Source organism: Acomys minous, assembly GCF_964271855.1.
Source record: "Acomys minous genome assembly, chromosome: 16".
Taxonomy (NCBI): domain Eukaryota; kingdom Metazoa; phylum Chordata; class Mammalia; order Rodentia; family Muridae; genus Acomys; species Acomys minous.
The window spans coordinates 65,716,476-65,730,167 of NC_140498.1; the positions used below are offsets into that span (position 1 = coordinate 65,716,476).

The 13,692-nt window shown below is 53.7% G+C and overlaps 1 protein-coding gene across 3 annotated transcripts in view; it reads right to left on the bottom strand.

Annotated features, from left to right (window-relative positions):
• The window catches only part of GRID2IP (Grid2 interacting protein), a gene marked incomplete at its 5' end in the record, with an annotated part of 37,914 nt that overhangs the window by 8,837 nt on the left and 15,385 nt on the right, over window positions 1–13,692 (bottom strand). For all 3 annotated transcript variants that reach the window (XM_084763899.1, XM_084763898.1, XM_084763897.1), the window contains 11 exons: window positions 272–688; window positions 1,055–1,410; window positions 2,676–2,793; window positions 2,959–3,056; window positions 3,731–3,871; window positions 6,236–6,390; window positions 8,659–8,842; window positions 9,061–9,155; window positions 10,263–10,332; window positions 11,872–11,957; window positions 12,118–12,366. In XM_084763899.1, coding sequence (XP_084620025.1) covers window positions 272–688; window positions 1,055–1,410; window positions 2,676–2,793; window positions 2,959–3,056; window positions 3,731–3,871; window positions 6,236–6,390; window positions 8,659–8,842; window positions 9,061–9,155; window positions 10,263–10,332; window positions 11,872–11,957; window positions 12,118–12,366 — 1,969 coding nt within the window. The remainder of the gene's footprint in view (window positions 1–271; window positions 689–1,054; window positions 1,411–2,675; window positions 2,794–2,958; window positions 3,057–3,730; window positions 3,872–6,235; window positions 6,391–8,658; window positions 8,843–9,060; window positions 9,156–10,262; window positions 10,333–11,871; window positions 11,958–12,117; window positions 12,367–13,692) is intronic.

The window sequence follows — 13,692 nt, forward strand, 5'->3', positions numbered from 1 at the left end:
TGGGCCAAATCCCTGGAGTTTGTGTGTCGTGGAAAGAGAACTGACTCCTACATGATGCCCTTTGACCTCCACACTCATGCCTCCTCCGCTAATTTAATAAATGTAAAAAAAAAAATAAATAAATAAATAAAAGAAAGCCTAAAGAAGAAGAGGTGAGGGAAAAGGAGGAGCAGCCGGGGTGTGTGTGGCCAGGAAGAAGGAGCTTGCTTTCAATGTCACTGTTCAGACCACTCGCCCAGTTGAGAGAGCCACTGGTCTCCAGGTCACCTACCTGACCCCAGATAGTGCCTTCGGAGTTCTCCACTTGTTCCCAGCGCAAGCGCTTGACGCTCATGTGGCTGGTCTCGCTGCGGCGGTGGCCCACGCCCCGGGATAGCATGGGGGGTGCGCAGGGCACAGGTGGGGGTAAAGGGGGTGGAGGAGGGGGTGGGACCGGATGGCTGATCTGGGTGAGGGGCTTGGTCAATGACTGAGGGGGACCTCGGGGACCGTCGGAGGTGCGGGAGCTGGGTTTGGGGTCATGGAAAGGCAGGGGTGGTGGCGGCGGGGGGCTGAGCGGGGGTGGGGGGATGTGGTCAGAGATGGAGGAGTAAGTCAGGGAGCTGCCCTCCTCGCTGCTGCTGACACATTCGCTGGCACTGCTTCTCTCGTTGGTCACAAAGCTGCCCTGGTCATCATGGAAGCTCATCTGCTCGCGAGAAAAGGAGTGTGGGAACTGAAGCCGGAGCCCCGCACGCTGGAGCAGGCGCATGCGGGTGAAACAGGGGCAAGCCCGCGGAGAGCAAGAGAGGCTAAGCTCAGGATAGGCAGTGATAGCCTGAGGAGGGTGTGAGCGGGGATAGCCTGCGGTGCGCGGAGGACAGATTGGGACAAAGAACAGGTGGACCTGAGACACAGTAAGTATATGGGGGTGGCCTTAGGAGAAAGATGGGATAGCCTGGGAACTGTCCAGAATTGGTGGGTTTGGCCTGAGGCTGTGGTTAGGTATTCTAGGGTGGGGAATGGGGTAACCTGAGGCAAAATATACAACAGCCCCAGGCACTCGCTTGCTCACCTCCTCATAATCATTCTCAGGTGTCAGGAAGTCATCCACAATGGTGACCCGGGAGCCCAGCTGCTCGCTCAGCACATCCAGGAAGCGATCCGTGTCTCGGCTCCGCACGGGGCGTGAGAAGGCGAAGAGCTTCCTGCGACTGGGCGGCCGGATGGGGTCTGGGCTTGGAGGGCTGTCGGGGTGGATGGATCCAAGGCCTGGCTGTGGGGAGGGCGCCCTGCTGCTGTCCAAGCTGGCGTAGGGGTGGGACTCCGAGCTGCTGGGGGAGGCCAGACCCCCAGAGCACAGCGGATCATAGCAGGGGGATGGCAGGAGCCGCTCACTGGGCCATGAGACTCCAGACAGGGTCCTGGGCCCTTGATTGGTGGTGGAAGGAGAGGAAGCCTATCAGCAGGTGCACAGCACGGGACGGGGCAGTGGGTCAGCTGTCTGTGCTAAGGCATGCTCTCTATCTCTGGGCTACAGCCTCCCAGGCCTTTCCCTGACAGTAACCAGAGACCACAGCAGCTGAAGCAGCAGAAAGCATCTCTTGGCTTCGGTTCACGCCACACCCCAGCTCATCTGGTAACCTACCCCAAATGTCTCACCAAAACCCATGAGGGATATTTCCATAGGCTTCAGGCAAGCCTCACATGCACAGGAGGTTCATAAAGGGTGGGAGGATCTGCCCCCTCCCCGCAACCAGGGTTTTGCCCACCCAGGCAATAGTCTGTCAGTTTGGTTTTATATATATATATATATCCCTTTTCCCCCCAACACACATTAAGAAAAAATTGTTTTTTGAAACAGAGTCTCATGACTTTGAACTTCTAAATCCTCCTGCTTCTGCCTCCTGAATGCTACATCACAGGTGTGTTCCGCCGCCACACCTTTTTGTTGTTGAGGTTTTTTTTTTTTTGAAACAGAGTCTCTTTGTGTAACAGAGCCCTGGCTGTCCTTTGTAGACCAGGCTGGCCTCGAACTCACAGAGATCCGCCTGCCTCTGCTTCCCAAGTGCTGGGATTAAAGGCGTGCGCCCACCACTGCCCGGCCTTACCACACCCATTTTTCTATGGTGCTGGGGATGGAACCCAGGGCCTCAAGCATGCCAGGCAAACAGGCTGCCATATCCCAAGCCCTCCTTTTAAAAAGTTTTCTTGATAAGTAGCCCAGGCTGGCCCTACAGCCATTCTGTAGCCCAGACAGGCAGGCTTTGAACTATGATTCTCCTGTCTCAGCTTCCTGAGCAGCTGAGAGGACAGGACTATAGTACAGGCATAGCTAGTCTTGCTTAGACTGCAGAGAAACTGTTTCCCCAGTTATGCCCTCCACACAGCAATGAACGTACTTTACATTGTGACTAAGAGCCACGTGCTAACTTGACCACTTGCTTGGGGGACACTTTGCTTTTCCAGGTCACCAGCTGGGGTGGTGAAGACCACAAAGGGACAGATGAGGGTCTGGGACGAGCCAACCTTGGGAACCCATTGCACATGCATGTGTGGGGGAGGGGGGAGGTCTCCAGGCTTCCCTGTGACTCAGGCTGCACACCTTCTAGGGGGTCTGCCTGGAAGTAGGGACAGCCAGCAAGAAGGTTCAAAGCCAGTACCCCCTCAGTGCCAGAGGTTGGCTGAGGCCTTACCCGCTGTGCCCACCAGGCTGGGGACTGGTGGAGAGGCCCGGGATTTGGACACGGTCCCTATCTTCCCTTTGAAGCTGCTGTTCAGTCGAGATTCAAGCTCTGCATAGACGGCCGACATCTAGGGGCGGGTAACGGAGAAGAGTCCAACCTTCTCCTACTGCCCCCCTGTGGTCTCTATCGAACCCCAGAGCCCACTGGGAAACTACTGTCAGGGGTCTCCTCCATGCACTGGCCATCCAGGCCCATACTCATCGACCACATCTGGAAGGCAGAGAGGCCTCACCATTTTGGGGTTGGGTGTCTCTGGAAGGGATGTGCCGTCGCCAGCCTGACGCTCGCCTGGGATCAGAGGCAGTGGCATCTCAGGGCAGTCACCAGGACCTGCCAAGAAGGCGCCACAGAAACCTCGTTATTTGAGCTGAGCTCTATGGCTCAGCCAGACCTGTACAGCCCCCCACTCAGCATCCATAATCTCCTGATTTCCTCAGTGTGATGATGAGTCCTCCGGCCGTCAGTCCAGTCGGATCTGGAGTCACTTTTCTGGGTGGGTCTGTGAATGGACAGCCTGGAAGGATTAACTGAGAAGGGAGGGGGGTCATCTACCCCCCCGGGGTGGGCAGGACCTTCCTGCAGCAGCTGAGGTGTGAAGAGATGATGTTAAAGCAGTGCTTTGCCTGCCTGCCTTCCCTCCTTGCTGGCAAGCGGATCTGTTCTGCTGCTGCCGCATCCGCTGCGGCCGTCAGAACCCAGATTCTTCAGGCTCCCAATGTAGACTGGACCAGCAGCTCTTTGGAATAGAATCCTCCCGGCCTTCAGCGCTAAACTGGGACTTCCACTACCTCCAGCTCAAGGACTGAGCAGCTACTGGGTGTCTAGCCTTCCAGTATACAGATCACCATTGTTGGACTGCTCAGCACGTATCGTGGAAGCCAATCTAAGAAATCCTCTTTGGGAGTCTGCCCCTCTAGAGGACCCTGGCTAATACCCTTATCATTTCACTAAGTCTGTTTTACAGGAGAGGAAAGAAGCCCCAGGCTTTCCAAGTGGGGCCTTACCACAGCTGAGGCTGGCCTCCAGGCCCTGGGAGCGCAGGCTGCGACGGCACATGGACGAGGCCCTGAGGGAACTCCGTGGTTGAGGCTCTGGAGTGGGCTCTGGGGTGGACTCCGGCTCCATGTCCAGTGAGGATTCAGGTTCTGTGGTGGGACAGGCAAGGTCTGACACGAGGCCCTTGTTCCGTCAGCCTCCACAAGCAAGGGAAGTGAGGGAAGAAGTCATCACCACCAATATGTTGCCTGTGGGCCCTGGGGCCTCTTCTTGCCTTGTCCCCAGGATAACACTACAGTTTTTCCTAGGCAGTGCTGAAGATGAAACCCAGTACCTTACTCATGCTGGGCAGGTGCTCTACCACTGAGCCACACCCTTGCCCCTCACTGGGGGATTCTAGGCAGGTGCTCTACCACTGAGCCACACCCCAGCCCCTCACTGGGGGATTCTAGGCAGGGGCTCTACCACTGAGCCACACCCCAGCCCCTCACTGGGGGATTCTAGGCAGGTGCTCTACCACTGAGCCACCCCCAGCCCCTCACTGGGGGATTCTAGGCAGGTGCTCTACCACTGAGCCACACCCCAGCCCCTCATTGGGGGAGTCTAGGCAGGGACTCTACCACTGAGCCACACCCCAGCCCCTCACTGGGGGATTCTAGGCAGGAGCTCACCACTGAGCCACACAGCAGCCCCTCACTCTACACTGAAATTTAATCCATCCCCAGGCCTTTAGGATAATGCTCAAGCAGAAGTTCTGGGACCAGAAACCAGGTACTCAGAGCAAGAAAAGCAGCTGAAGGATGGAAAACATAGGGGAAGCTGATGCTGTTCCCAAACAGGGATCTTCTTAGGATACCATGCTCCTGGGGTCCCAACATCCTGTGCTTATTCCAGGATGCTGACTGATACCCAGAGCTTGTTAGGGCAAACCGAAAAGGTTCTGGGCACATGGTGCCATCCTGGGGACCTTGAGCTTCATGCTAAAAGTCCTTAGTCCTCTGAGCTGCGTTGGGAGTAGGCACATTAAAAGCACGAAGGATCAGCAATAGCAGATCTGCAGGGGCTGCCGAAGCAGCTGCAGAGTGTCCACAGCAGGCAAGGTCACAGGACGCTATAGTCATCCAATACTTACACGGGTTCTGGGGATTCGAACTTTGGTCAGTCCTCACACTTGACAACAGGTACTTAAATCACTAACTCTTATCTCCAGCTCCAAGGTGCAGGGTTTTTAGGGACTTGGGGGACATAGTGTGGGTGGCAGTGGAAAAATAAGGTTGCACGTAGCTTGTGCACTGGAGCTCACCGGCCAGGATGATCTGATCACAGGACAATGATCCAGGTAACATGTACTGATGCATTTGTAAACAGTGAACAGGACACATGAATTAAACATTGTTTGCACATGTATATTTGTGTATGCATGTTTGCGTGCGCATGTGTGTGCATGCGTTTGTGTGTGTGTGTGTGTGAAGGTCAGAGAGTGATCTTAGATCGCTCTTTACTTTATATTTTGAGGCAGGGTCTCTCATCTGAATCCAGGGTTTGCCGTCCATTTTGCTAATCTAGCAAACCACTTGGCTTCAGGGGTCTCCTGTCCCCCACCCACCAAGTCCTAGTATTTTAGGTGGGCTGCCTCACCCACCTGGCATTTAGCTGGGTTCTGGTAATCCAAACTCTAGTCCTGCTTTATCTACTGGGCCTTCTGCAGCCCCTTGGTTTGATTCTGAGACAAGGTCTTACTATGGTCTCCATAGTGAGTCTCAGGCTAGCCCCAAACTTAGGCGCTTCCTGACACCCCCAAGTGCTTGAGATTACAAGCCTAAGCCACCACGCCTGCCTGAGAATTTTTGAAACAAGGACAGGGCTATAGCTCAGTGGGAGAGCACTTGTTTAGCGTGAGCAGGGCCCTGGGTTCCATTCCCATGGCTATAAAAAGAAAACCAGGCTGTGGTGGTAGGAAGATCAGGAGTTCAAGGCCAGACTGGGCTGCTGCACATGAGTCTGAGGTCAGCCTGGTGGTGTGAGACCTTGTTTAAGGCAAGAGAGGAGCCAGGCGTGGTGGCGCACACCTTTAATCCCAGCACTCGGGAGGCAGAGGCAGGTGGATCTCTGAGTTCGAGGCCAGCCTGGCCTATAGAGTGAGTTCTAGGACAGCCAAGGCTACACAGAGAAACCCTGTCTCGAAAAAACCAACACAGAGAAAGAGCAAGGGGAGGGGAAAGAGGAAGAGGAAGAAGAAGAAGAAGAAGAAGAAGAAGAAGAAGAAGAAGAAGAAGAAGAAGAAGAAGAAGAAAACAAATGAACTGGGAAGGTGCAATCCTCCCAGCCAAGGCCCAGTGTGTTGAGTATGTGTTTATCGGGTGCCCGACATGTAGGCAATGCACATGTGAGAGTGAGAGGCCTAGAGTGGCTGCCAGATCTCGGGGAGGTGAGAACAGGTGTCTGGTGGCTCAGTTGGCACGCGGCGGGGGAAGGGGGGTGGCGCCTGGCAGCCACTCCCAGGCACCGCTCACCTGTCATGGCACTGTAGCCCAGGAAGCATGCAATCTTCTCCTGGCACAGCTCCTGCTCCTCATAGGTCAGAAGCTGGTACAGGAACTGCCAGAGCACCTGCTTGGCCGGTGTGTCCAGGACAGGGTAGACGTCGACGATGAGAGTGTCGATGTTCCTGCAAGTGAGGGGGCAGGAGCGGGGAGCTCATCACTCAGAGGTGTGGATGAGGTGGTGGGTCCTGGACCCCCCCGCCCGCCCCCAGGACTCAACTCATGCCTTGACCCCCCCCAGCCTTGCAAGACAGAGCAGAGAGGCCAGGAAAGCAGTCCCCAGAGACAGTCTGCTCTGATTCAAATCCCTGTCTGGGCTAGGGGTGTTAGCTCATTGGCAGAGCACTTACCTAACATACCTGAGGCTCTGGGTTCGATTCCTAGCACCACCATCAAGAAAAATGTTATAGTCAAATCTCAACTTTGCCCCTTAACAACTAAGTGACCTTTCTCAAGTTACTTAACTTTCTTTTTCTTGCCGGGTGGTGGTGGCACACACCTTTAAATCCCAGCACTCAGGAAGCAGAGGCAGGCGGATCTCTGAGTTGGAGGCCAGCCTGGTCTACAAAGCCAGTCCAGGACAGCCAGGGCTGTTACACAGAGAAACCCTGTCTCCAAAAACAAAACCAAACAAACTTTTTTTCTTTTCCTCTTTCTTCCTTCCTTCCTTTCTTCCTTCCTCCCTTTCTGACTGTCAAGCCACGGAAAAACCTGACATGGTAGCTCGGAAAAACCAAAAGTGAGAGAGAGAGAGAGAGAGAGAGAGAGAGAGAGAGAGAGAGAGAGAGAGAAAACCAGGGCCTGGTGGGGTCTGGTGAGGTGGCTCAGCAGATAAAGGTGTTCGCTGTCAAACTCACTGACTCCTGAGGGCACTGTGGCATGCATATCCCCCATATGCAATGAACAAAAAAGTAAGGTTCGTCTGTGTGTGGTTTTTGGAGACAGGATTTCTCTGTGTAGCCCTGGCTGTCCTGGACTCACTTTGTAGACCAGCCTGGCCTCAAACTCACAGAGATTTGCCTGTCTCTGCTTCCTGAGTGCTGGGATTACTGGCGTGTGCCACCATGCCAGGCTGGCTTGATAAATAAGTCTTTTTTAAAAGAAAGACCATGGGATGGAGACAAAGGAGTATGTCACCGAACGCTGTTGGGACCCCTCTTACATGGGATACTTTCCAAAAATTCACCATGGTGATGGTGATATATATTTGCAAGTATACCCAAACCCCCAGACCACTGAATTGTGCAATTCAACGAGTGACTTGTGACCAGAGATATAGATGGCTCAGTGATTAAGAACATTCTTGCTACTCTTGCAAAGGACCCAGGTTCGGTTCCCAGCACCTACATGGCAGCTCACAACCACCTGTAACTCCAGTGCCAGGAAATCTGGCGCCCTCTTCTGGCCTGCATTGGCACTGTACACATGTGGTACATAATACCCATACACACAACTTTTTTTTTGTTGTTTTTTTTGTTTTTCGAGACAGGGTTTCTCTGTGTAGCCTTGGCTGGGCTGGACTCACTTTGCAGACCAGGCTGGCCTCTAAGTTACAGTGGTCTGCCTGCCTCCTCCTCCCAAGTGCTGGGATTAAAAGCGTGCACCACCACCACTACCCAGCCATAATTTTTAAAATTAAAAATAAATAAATTATATTGTAACAAGATCCTTTAAAGCAAACCAAAATGGATGGCTAGGAGGGCTTGCCAAAAGCCGTGGCAACAGTAGTTATGGTTTTTTGTTTGTTTGTTTGTTTGTTTGTTTTTGTTTTTTTGTTTTTTGTTTTTGTTTGGTTTGGTTTGGTTTGGTTTTTCGAGACCGGGTCTCTCTGTGTAGTCTTAGCTGTCCTGGACTAACTTTGTAGACCAGGCTGGCCTCGAACTCACAGCGATCCGCCTGCCTCTGCCTCCCGAGGGCTGGGATTAAAGGCGTGCGCCACCACCGCCCGGCTGTTTTTGTTTCTTAAAGAGATTGCAAGGACCCAAGTGCAAAAATGCAAGAGTTCTTGGTGTCCCATCAACCGTCTCTGCCTGCTCAATTCACAGAAACATCTGTATTTGCCCAAAGTATCAGAGTCCAGATTTAGCTGGCTTTGGCAACAACGGCCTTTAAATTTTAGCGCTGAGGAGGCAGAGGCAGAGGCAGGCTGATCTCTCTGAGTTACAGTCCAGCGGCTACTACATAGCAAGACCGGGTCTCAAAAGTAAATAAAGGAATGCATTCAAAAGTTTGTCCCCTAGGGCACCTCAATTGCTCCTCCATTGATAACAGAAATCTAAGGAGGTGGCGGAGGCAGTTGCAGGGAGACCAGGATTGCCAGCGATTAGGTGGAACTTGGGTGGGTGGGGGGCATAAACGGGGTCAAGTCCCTACCATCGCTCTTCCCAGGGCACCTGTGCTGGAAGAAGCTCTCGAGAGCTCGGCAGACCCCATAGCGCTCGGGAGGAGTGAGGAGGTGGTCCAGCTGCTGGCTGAAGGTCCTCCCCTGGACTCGGATACTGGAAGGCAGGATGTCCGCCACCCACTGCAGCGAGGTGAGAGCTGACGACCGGGTTGGGGAATCCATTGAATCTGAATCTGCGGGGGGACAACAGGCATGGGGAGGTACGGGTGACCCGGAGTCACCAGGGTAGGTGCAGTTTCCCAGACAGCTGAAGTCAGCAGCCTTCTGACTGGGGCATGCAATACACTGAACAGCAAGGAACGCGGTGCGCTAGGCTCTATAGCACCCTCTGGCGGCGTCCCTGGGAAGCGACCCAAACAGTCTAGGGGACTCAATGGCTTGATAGTCTCACCGCTGGCGAAAGGGACAGGTCCTTCCTCTACCACCAGCGTGGGCATTGCGCCACTGCCCTGCAACATGGACACCACCTTGTCGTGGGAGCAGTTCCTGTAAAGGAGATGGCCCAGGGGGGCCTGACAAGTGAGCTCTGTCCATCATGTAGAGGCCACCCAGCAAATGCACAGTGCATTAAGGACTAGTCAGAACCCTAACTTTCAAATACGTTAAGGTCTCCTATGGTAGAAGCCCCAGGCTTTGGGCAGCTTGGCCTGAAGATGCCTTGGGAATTGCACTCCCGGACACAGAGGGAGCTATTCCTCATGTCACCCTAGGCAGGACTCCCTTCCAGGGCAGGATATAGTCAGTTTTTTCTATTGTGTCCTCAACACGTAGTTGTAAGATTTTTCTGACTGGAAAAATGGAATAGAGGTTCTAGCAAAGGATGGATTCAAGTGGAATGCCCACTGTAGGGTGAGCATGGTGGCACACAGCTGTAATGCCAACACTTGGGGAGCCGAAGCAAGAGGATTTGCAGAATTTAAAGCCAGTCTGAACTATATAGCAAGTCCAAGTTGCCTGGGCAACTAAGCAAGACCTCCTTGCTTCAAAACAAGGGTTTTTTTTGTTTTTTGTTTTTTGTTTTTTCAAGACAGGGGTTCTCTGTGTAGCCGTGGCTGCCCTGGAACTCACTCTGTAGACCAGGCTGGCCTCGAACTCACAGAGATCCACCTGCCTCTGCCTCTGAGTGCTGGGATTAAAGGTGTAGCGCCACCACCTCCCAGCCAAACAACAAACAAACAAAAAACTTTTTTTAAAGGTCTGGGAGCCAGGCATGGTAGTTCACACCTGCAAACCCAGCGTTCATTCATGAGCTCATGAGTATGAGTCGCACAGTGAGTTCCAAGCTAGCCTGGGATACAGAGTGAGGCACTGCTCCCCCCCCACCCCATCCCCCCGCCCCCGCCATCTTAAATAAAGGACTGAGGGCGTAGCTCTGAGATAGTGTTTGCCTAATACAAGTACCTTGCGCTCAGTTCCCAGTACGACAGGGAAAAGATAGCCTTCAGTAGCAGAGGGATAGGCACAGGAGGCATAGGTCATAGGTCATAGGTCATAGGTCAGAAGGGGATCAGGGCCACTGTTAGTATCCTAAGAGGCAAAAGCCTCGGTGGATGGCTCATCACCAAGACCACAAGACATCTCAGGGGTGCTGACCTCATGTCCAGTCCATTGAGGAAGAGGATCCGGTCACCTGACTTGAGGGAGGCATTTTCAGCTGGGCTGCCTGGAGGAGAGAAAGGGGAGGGATATAGTCAGCTGACCCCCATGTGGAATTGGATGGGACTCTCCCAGACTCAGCCTCACTACGTGAGCAGGATAACCGTTCCTCAGTATCACAGGTGAGGAGCGAGACTCGGGGCCGTGGAAATGGCTTAATGAGTGAGAAAGCTTGCTGCCTGATCTGACTACCTAGGTTTGATCCCTGAGAGCCACGTGGTAGAGAAAACTGACTCCTATAAGTTGCCCTCTAACCTACACACACATACACACACACACACACCACACACACACCACACACACACCACACACGCGCACACACACACACACACACACACGCACACGCACACACACACCACACACACACACCACATACACGCACGCACACACACACACACACGCGCACACACACACACCACATACACGCACATGCACACCACACACACACACACACACACACACACACGCACGCACACTCACACACGCACACGCGCACACACACACACACACACACACACACACACGGCGCACATGTGCTCCCATCCCTCCTCCTCAAAATAAGTAAGGTGAGGCACGGAAAAGGCCTCGCCTGTAGGCTGGCATTTCACATGCAAACCAATCAATTCATAGACCACATCCTTGAACACCTCCTCTAGGGAGTCACAGGGCCTGGGCCACTGTCCACCTGCCCTCATCAACTTCGGGCCGTAGCCCTTAGACCCAAGAGCCCATCGGCATTGGTCAAAATCTCTGTGAAGGTTATTGTTACCAACTGGGCAGGCTCTAGAAGCAAAGGGTTACCTGACTAAAGGTTAGCCTCTGAGAATGCGAGGGAACACCTTCATCGTGTTAACTGATGTGGGGAGCCCCATTTTGACCATGGGCAGACACAGTCCCTGGGCAGGGAGGCTGGACTGCACCAAATAGGGAGGGCAAAGCAAGGGCTGGCATTTGCCCCTCCCTGTTTCTTTCGTTTTCATATACACACGAGGCAGGCATGTGTATGTTTTCACGTGTGTAGGTGCACGTATATGTGTGGATGGCTGTGCATGCAGGTGTGGGTGTCTATGCATGTAGAGACCAGAGATTGAGTCATGCAGGTGTGTGTTTTCATGTGTGGAGGTGCACGCATATGTGTGAATGGCTGTGCGTGCATGGGTGGGTTGACGTCATCCTCTACCGATCTTCCGTCTTGTTCACCGAGGCAGGGTCTCTCAACCAAACCTGGACTTCATCCATATTGCTAGCTTGCTAGCCATCTTGCTCTGGGAGTCTCGTCCCTTCCTTCCAGGGCTGTAATTACCGGCAGGCTATCATGCCCACCCAGGATTTTATGTGTGTTCTGGGGATCCAAACTCCAGCCCTTACGTCCGCTCAGCAATCTCTCTAACCACTGGGCGACCTCCCCAGCCTTTTACTCTCTGCTTCTTAACAGCGGGTGTGATGTGGCTAGCAGACATGGACAGCATTACCAGAGAGAGCTACAACAGGCTTTGTCACCTCTTTTCTAATTTTAGGGACACAGGGTAACCTGCTCATCCCTCACCAGGCAGGACAGATTCAATCCAGACCGGTCCATGGCCGCGCAGAGTGAAGCCGAAACTCTTGTTGCCTTTGTAGACTCGAACAGTCCTAGGGTTAAAAATGGAATAGGGTTGGAGGTGACTTTCCCTTATCTTACCCCGAGGACAGAGGACCAGGGCTTAGGGGATGGATATGTCTCATGTCCTTGTCCTCCCAGATACCCACTGTCCAGGGCTCAGACTCCAGCTGTCATCCGTGCCCTGCGTACCTGCGAGGGCCCCCAAGGCCAGAGCGGCCGCCCAGCAGCGAGGCCGCCTTCCTCGGGGGCGGCTCATCTGGACGACGCGGAGCGGCACTAGCGCGCGTGGACACAAGGAGGCGCTCCGGACGCTCCTCGCTGCGGCTCCGCCGCAAACGCTGCGCGCCCTGCGCCCTCCGAGCGCGGCAGAGCTTGCCCAGCAGACCCTGCGACACCACCTCGTCGAAGCGCGCCCGGTGCTTCTTGGGGATGAAGATCCTGCAGGGCGAGGACCGCCGAGTTAGGCGCGGTCCCTGACTGCACTCCAAAGGCACATGCTGCTGCCTCTTCTGCCCCTTTCCAGGAGTGACCAGGGAAATTTTCACTTTCCCCTTCGGTGAACAGCAGCTGACCTAGACCTGGTCGCGTGATGGCTCAGCAGGTAAAAGGACTTGCTGTCAAGCCCAAGGACTTGAGTTCGACTCCCCGGGGACCCACAAGGTGGAAGGAGGGAATTGGCTATCCTAGACTACACAGCGTCCTGCTTAGCCTGCTTTGGAAAAGCCATATGGGCTGTCACCATGACCCTAACCTTTGCGGAGCGTTCCTGTCACAAACCAGTCCATAGAGGCCTTCTGGCTCCTACCTGTCTTCCATCTCTATTCTTTCCCGCCATCCTCTCACTCTCTTGCCCCTACCAGGCCAAGCCCCAGCTAACGCTTTTCTTCTCTCCCCTTCCTATTTCCAGGGAATTGCTAGAGAAAACTATATCAGCCATCTTCGGGGTGTCTGACGTTCTCCGAGAGTCCTCACACTTTCCGTTCTCCTGCTTGCTTCTCTGCCAGCGCTGTCCACAGCCACTTCCTTGTAAAAGTGAGGGCAGTTACCACCTCTAAGCTTTTGCCTCTGCCTGGTGCTTTGTTTGTTTGTTTTTTGAGACAGGGTTTCTCTGTGTAGCCTTGGCTGTCCTGGACTAACTTTGTAGACCAGGCTGGCCTCGAACTCACAGAGATCCACCAGCCTCTGCCTCTCAAGTGCTGGGATAAAGGCATGTGTCACCATGCCTGGCTGCCTGGTGCATTCTTATTTTTCCCCTTTAATAAAAAAAAAAAAAAGAAGAAGAATGATTTTTAGTGTGTGTGTGTGTGTGTGTGTGTGTGTTTCCAGGCCCCTGCATGTGTTTAATAAGCCTCTACCCATTTGTCCCAGCCAGATACTGAGGCTCCACTGTGAAGGGCCTCTCCAAGGTATCATTCTGCAGGCGGTGGGAGGGGACAGCCTCCAGGAGGCATCCACAGCTTGGCATGAGTCCTTGGTGCTTGTAAGTCTAGGACCTCTCCAAACTGGGATTTGTAGCCGGGCTGTGGGCCACAGTGATGGGAAAGGACTTGGCACTTGAGAAGAATGTGTGTGTGTGTGTGTGTGTGTGTGTGTGTGTGTGTGTGTGTGTGTGTGTATGTTAGCATCCTGGTGGACTGACTGATCCACTGCAGATGATTCTAAAGCACAGAGAAATCTGTAACTTCCCAGGGTGACACAGCTGGCCCTGACACAGCTGGAATCGGGGCTCGTGCACTAGCAAGAGCTTCCTGGCTGTACCCCAAG